At 35.6% G+C, this 6,793-nt stretch overlaps 1 protein-coding gene across 3 annotated transcripts; it reads right to left on the reverse strand.

The window, feature by feature from the left end:
- Positions 1-835: 835 nt before the first annotated feature.
- LOC143030641 (uncharacterized) lies at positions 836-4,179 on the reverse strand. 3 transcript variants are annotated; one of them, XM_076193814.1, is made up of 4 exons: positions 4,109-4,179; positions 3,890-3,955; positions 3,671-3,787; positions 836-964 (listed from the first exon to the last, which is right to left on the reverse strand). In XM_076193814.1, exons 1-4 carry the CDS (start codon positions 4,143-4,145, stop codon positions 924-926), a joined length of 261 nt encoding a protein of 86 aa, XP_076049929.1. In that variant the 5' UTR covers positions 4,146-4,179; the 3' UTR covers positions 836-923. The 3 variants fall into 3 exon arrangements, with proteins under 3 accessions (XP_076049929.1, XP_076049928.1, XP_076049927.1); XM_076193813.1 differs by lacking the exon at positions 836-964 and adding an exon at positions 2,964-3,409; XM_076193812.1 differs by lacking the exon at positions 836-964 and adding an exon at positions 2,964-3,412.
- Between the last annotated feature and the right edge of the window lie 2,614 nt (positions 4,180-6,793).

Here is a 6,793-nt window from a genome sequence, read left to right on the forward strand (position 1 = left end):
CATATAAAGGAGAGGACGGGGAGAAATCCCTTCGGGCTGCGTCAAAAATTTTGCTCACACACACTACCTCACCCCCATTCCCCCATCCAATCCACCTCATGCATCACAACATTTTCCAGATACAACCATTCTCCATTCACCCCTGTCTGTTGTCCTCTCCCCTCCTTCCTCAACCGACATTCCCCTCTTCCCCAAAGCCCCCTTTACCCCATCCATCCATCTCATCCTAGGATGTCCCCTCATGTTCACTCCCTCCACATCTGCCTTCCATACCTCCTTTACTAGTCTTTCTTCACTCATTCTTTCCATGTGTCCAAACCATCCTAATACTCTTTCATCCACCCTATCTCCCAGCTCCCTTTCCACCCCTGTTCTCCTCACTTCCTCATTTCTCACTCTATCCAGCCTAGTAACCCCCATCATACTTCTCAGACACCTCATCTCAAACACATTCAGGTTCCTTCTCTCTTCCTCTCTCATGTTCCATGTTTCTGCTCCATACAGTGCTGTTGGCACAATCACTCCTTCATACAGTCTCCTCTTAGCATCCATTCCCAGATTCCTATTCCTCATTACACTTTTTAAACCACCAAGGCATTTACTCGCTTCTCTCAATCTACATTCTACCTCCACATAATAATGTACAAGTATATTGTCAGTGCTTACAAAATAAATCAAACACTCAAACACACATATATATGTATCTATGAATATATCTATATAAATCTACATATGAATATACTATATATGTATATGTATAAATATATATATATATATATATATATATATATATACATATATATATTATACACACACACACACACACATGCATAAATGTAATAGACTGCAAAACAAATTAAAAGAAAATAACTAGCTTCAAACATATACATGTCATACAAATAACAAAAAAATATGTATATGAACTATTTATTACATACCATATGTTTTGTTGAATCTTGTAATTCTGAAAATATGAAATTAAATATGCATTATTGTCGTTAATTTTCGGTGTTTAACAGGCTGAATGGTTGAATTGTTATATTTCCTTTTTTTCTTTTTAGCAATGAATCATTAAAAACTTGTAAAATAGAATATTCTCATATTAATGAAAGTATTGACCAACATGTCTTTAGCTATATTGCATATATCATCTAGTATGGAAATTATATTATTAGACAATAAGCAATCTTTTATTTTCTGTTTGATTCCTTTTTCAAGGAGAAGGCTTTTGATGCTGTTATCAAATATCCTTTCAAATGAACTTATCACATTAAAAGCATCATCATGTGGATAGCATAAATATTTAATATGATCTTCAACTTTTTCATTCAAAAACAATTCCCTTACATTTTCACCTGTGTCAAAAGTAGAAGATTTAATCAATTTAACTTTACATGAATGACATTTATGTTTCTTCATAATTTTGTGGCAACAATATCCAGTTGTGTATGTCAATATATTATCCTTTATCATATCATCACATGGATATTCAGTTTGCACTGATTCATCATCATTTATTAATGTATAATCAAAATGTTGTATAAGTTGATTAATTCTATAATTACCTACTTCAATATCTTTATTTGAATTGTTATCTTCACTGGGGGTCTCTTCAGGTACTGAATCTACATTATAATCAAAATTATTTATGAAGTTTATGATAGCCCCTATGTTATTACAATCACTTTCAGTTCTTTGTTTATCATTTATATTATCTTCATCTACAGATAAACCATCAATCTCATCATTCACAATTATATTTCTGCTTTTAATGGCATTACAAGTGAAAGAAGTTTCAACTACCGGTATTTGATTTTCATCTTTTTGTGGAGGGACACCATACATTTGTTCATTTTTGAAGTTATTTAGATGTTTTACAAGTGGTGTCATATCATCTTCACAATTTCCCTTATTTGATGCTCTAATCAAATTATTGCAAGTAACATTTTTTATGGAACTTGTTAAGGTTTTAACAGTTGGAGTATAATTGTTACCCCCAGATTGCCGTAAGCAACAAAAGAAATGTTCTGGTTAATTCTTCTTGCTAAGATGTCTTTTAGCTTAAATTTGTCTTGCACTTCTGCCCATAAACATTGCAAAGATGAAATATTCAGCAGCCATCCTTGGACACTTGGAATCTCTCTTTTCGATCCAACAACATTCCATGATTTTATCCAATCCTCACAGTCTTTCAGAAATGTTATACTGCCATTTTCATTACTAAAAGCAGCTTTCCTTGGATTATAATGACATTTGTTATATGAATTGAATACATCAAATGAATCATTCATTCTGTTTAGGAACGTGGCTGTCCCGCTGGCTTTAATGGGCAATGCACCAAAAGAGGAATAAACTGAAATCCCTGATGCAACCACCGTTCTACTCATTATTTGAGTAGCAAAAATACTTGACTTTCATTTTTTCAAAGCCATTTAACTTAATATGGGTGTCATTAAGTTTTGGAGCTATTCTAATTGGTTTAATTTTGTCTTTTTCATAAAAAGATTCTATGTCCTTCCAGCTTGCTACTTCCCCTTTAATGTCAATGTCATATTTATTTAAAATATTCCTTGTACTCTTTATGAGATGGGGGCTATCATAAAAAAAAAAAAAAAAATCACCATTCACTTCGGTGTATGGCTTGTCATTTGTGATGCCTAATTTATCAAAGCAACTTCTATGGGAGGAATCTTGATCGCAAACGACAAACTTAGGATGTACGCCCAAGATAACAATTTAGCTATGCAATCAATAATCATTTGTCTTGATATATCAGCTGATATAGATGTGTGAAACCAAAAATATCCTAGAACTTGCTTCCACTTTACACGCAAACCTTTTGCCATGAACACAAGGGCATATTGAGCTGCTTTATCAGAATGGCCATATTTTCCCATATTTTCATAACCAATGATTTGATCTTTTATGTCATAATATATCCCCTATTTTAGTGATATGGCATCAAAAGTTATTCCACAAATCTTCTCTGTTTCAGACATCTGGTTATTCCTTTCCTTTTAAATATCAAAATTAGATTCAGCCCAACCTACCTCAAGATCAATTTTACTCAAATAGTATCTCAACATTATTGGTGACGGCAATTTGAAATTTTTTGAAAAAAATCGGTATGCCCTTGCACTTTGAAAATATAAACCCAAAGCAAAGCTTTTCTGGTTATCATTATATCTTCTCCCAGTCTTTGCTCTGGAAGCCAAATGAAGCTGAATTTTAAAGAACTCTAATGAAGTTTTGTTTAAATAATTTGCAGCATTTTTAATGAGTGTTGCAGTGGACCATTTGTTTCTTTTAGCATACCCATTTTTTAAAATATTAATTTTCTTTGTTAGTCTCCTTATTCGTTGTTGGCTGGATTTTAATCTTTTGCTCTTCTTTTGTAAGTTAGAACAACCTGCTAACAACCATGAGAAATACATCATTAGTCATGCTACATAACATGTGAAAATTTTGATGAGAGAGAGAGAGAGAGAGAGAGAGAGAGAGAGAGACTTGAATAGATTGGTTATACACCATGTAACTAATATTGCAACTGTTTTTTTTAATATTTATGAAAAATTATATAATACATAATAATTAATACTGTATATTTGTCTTTGCAATTTGTAAAGTAATTTATATACATGGTAAAGTACATAAGTAAGCAAAACTTTACCCTTCATTGAAGATGCTTCCACAATGGGTCCAACATCCACTTCAGGTGAATCATGATGTGTTGGCAAATCATCACTAAAAATGAGTGTTTCATTTTCTCTCTGAGTAGCCCGTACATCTGGAATGTACAGTTACAGTATCACAAACATAAATACAACACTGTTACTCATGGACTTTTTTATGATCCAGAGGGGTAGAGCTAAATTCCTAAGTAAGATACCTTCTTCCATGGTGTTTGTGGCAACTAGGTCACTTCTTTCAGCCATGGCTAGTCCAGACATATTGCCTAAAGATTCAGGAACTTGTGTTCAGATACTTTAAGTGATATCCAATTATCAAAATATATTCCATGCAAAATAATGTAATGATAATAATAATGATATGATATATTATGGGAGATTTTAGGTCAATATGCCATAAGACTGTGACAAGGACATACCAAAGTTTTCATTGACAGCTTTTTGCAAGGATGTCATGTCATATGTTATACGACTGTAGTCTGAAGCTGTTACATTATCTGAAGTGCATAAATACATTATTAAAGTACTATACTAATATTAAATAACAAATCATATGGAATGACAATTATTTCTCTGGCTGAATTAAGTTTACAGTGAGAGAAGCAAATTAATGGAAGTTTTTATTAGTTATGACACTGTTACATGGCATATGTTTTTAATACTTGCCTATTACTGCACTCTTGACACTTGGAATAGGTGAGACTGTAATAGGGAAGAGAAACTATTATAATCTTTATTTCTATCATGTGTGTAGTATTTTATCATTATTCATAATTAGATGCAGGTAAAGAAAGTGCAGATATGTGAGTATATCAATGACAGAAATAAAATCAAAGTCCTATAATGGCAGATGATGTATTAATATAATTAATCATACCTATAAGTTAGTTGCAAAATGATACTAAGCAGAAAAGATTATTGATAATACATGAAACAACTAGCAATGTAGTATGAATAGATGGTGGTGATATTTTATTATATATAATATACAGTACTTTATAAAGATAATACATCTTTTTACAAGACAAGATAGAGGTCGATAACAAAACACACATAGCTTTAAAGACTAAAATCATAACAATAAGTAAGAAAGAAATTATAGTGTTCACCTTCAATAATGTAAATATGGAAGAGGCAATACTATATTTAACCTAATAATATATGAAAATATATGGGTGGGGCTGGGGTGCATAGACCATTTTAGTCATATATGTGTACATCTTATTCAGTCTATATCTAGGGATACACCTATGTCATTACTTTGACAAATATATAGGTACTTATATTAGACTCCCAAGTAAAAATTATCTTACCATCTCATCTTCTACAGATAGAATGAAATATTATGTATACTGTGCTATAACTACATATCTTGCCTTTGATATTTTGATCTGGGCATGCATGATCATAAAGCCTTTTTGATGTCTGGTAATTTGCTGCTGAGAAGTGCCTGCTACATATTCTGTGTGATTGGTTTAGCTTTTCTTCACTTTTATTGCAAATGAACTTTTCATTTAGTTTTTGTTTCCATTTCAAACATCTGAAAATATTTTATATAGCAACAAGAACCAATGAGAAGTTATGATATAAATCTTTTACACTTGACTTCGGTATATTCTTCCCTCTAAAAATCTTACTTATCACTCTTTAGCACAATGTGTATTTGCTATTTTGTCATTAATCATATTGCGTTTACCTTTGCTTATCCTTCGGAAAACGATGAAAAATAAGATCCGGGTGCGTGCGTGTGTTTGTTAGCATTGCAGCATACAGTGCAGGCAAGACCATGTCCTGTCATTGTTTTGACCGCGTGGAAAGCAGAAACAACAATCGGCTGTTTTTGAAAGATAAACGAGCAGACGATGCACATCATCACTAGCGCCACCACTACGCGGGGGATGCAAGTTATGGTGAATATCAGCGCAAGTGCCACCAAGCGTTGGATTTTGAACTAAAGTTATCCCGCTTCATCTGGACGTCTTGTTTTCCTGTCTTTTTTTTTCATAGTCTTTGGTATAGGGCAATTACGGTCCCGAGAGGGTAGCCGAGCGCTCCCAGGCTTATTACCCTGTGGCAAACGGACATCCACCTGCTGCTAATCCTGCAGTCTGTGGGGCAGCTCCGCCCCCGCCTTCAAGTTCCGGTTCAGTCGTGAAGACAACTCCCTTGACGATTTCTTGTCGAAGCTCCACGCTACTTCCCTTCCAACCTCAATTTCCGTGTGTGTATGTGTGTGTGTGTGTGTTAGGAGTAGTCCTCACTCCTATCCTCATCTCTTCTCAGCCGTCCCACGACCTTACTGACCTACAAGCGGTCCCATGGGACACGACTTGCGCACTCTCAGCCGCATGACCATCACAAAGCCCTTTTGAAGAAACGCACGTGCAGCTCACCAGCCTAAGACCAAAACTGTGAGGCCCCCAAAGATGACTAACCAGTGCCAGAGTCTACCACGGGTGGGACAAAGCCTCCTTGAGGAAATACTTACGGTGCCAGCATCAGCCAGCCATGACAGGTGCTGTTGAGGAGGGAAGGAAGGAAGGAAGGAAGGAAGGAAGGGAGAAAACAGAAGCTAGGGATGAAGGGAGAATGGTTGTGTATAGATGGTGCTCTGATGCATGAAAGGGAGTGGGTGGAGGATAGGGTGGGTGAGGGAATATGTGCGAGTGTAGTGTATTGACATTAAAGAAATGTTTAGGTAAATGGCGATATGCGCCTTTTGTTTTTGTTTTGCTAAATGTTGAATTCGCGCGCTTCCCGGAGCGCCATGATGTAAACAGTATGAAAATTTACCCCGTGCCGAAATCATATGTTTCCATTCTCCCTTCCGTGTGACAATGAAGAGCAGGGAAACTGATTGGCACATCAGGAAAAGCCAATATATAACAGCAAGAAAAAAAATTGTTGCAGCCTGAAAGGATTTCTCCCCGTCTTCTCTTTTTCTGCTTGAAGGGGTGGAGAGGGAGGGGGGTCGCCGATTTAATGAAGCAGCCCTGCTGTGAATGTGCTGTATCTTGCGACTCTGCTTTTGATCCAGGGCAGTGGGCGAGATGCAGGGATGACCCGTCATCCAGGAGGAGCCAAGATAAGAGGGAGGGAGGAGG

This window comes from Oratosquilla oratoria, chromosome 12 (assembly GCF_046742065.1).
Source record: "Oratosquilla oratoria isolate Oo_2021 chromosome 12, ASM4674206v1, whole genome shotgun sequence".
Classification (NCBI taxonomy): domain Eukaryota; kingdom Metazoa; phylum Arthropoda; class Malacostraca; order Stomatopoda; family Squillidae; genus Oratosquilla; species Oratosquilla oratoria.

Excerpts from the sequence above, each read along its gene's own strand:
- LOC143030641 (XM_076193812.1), bottom strand. The coding sequence starts at position 4,145 with ATGACATCCTTGCAAAAAGCTGTCAATGAAAACTTTG. Across the intron at positions 3,956-4,108 it reads AGCTGTCAATGAAAACTTTG|GCAATATGTCTGGACTAGCC; the intron begins GTATGTCCTTGT and ends CTGAATCTTTAG. Across the intron at positions 3,413-3,670 it reads GGAAGCATCTTCAATGAAGG|CAGGTTGTTCTAACTTACAA; the intron begins GTAAAGTTTTGC and ends CATGGTTGTTAG.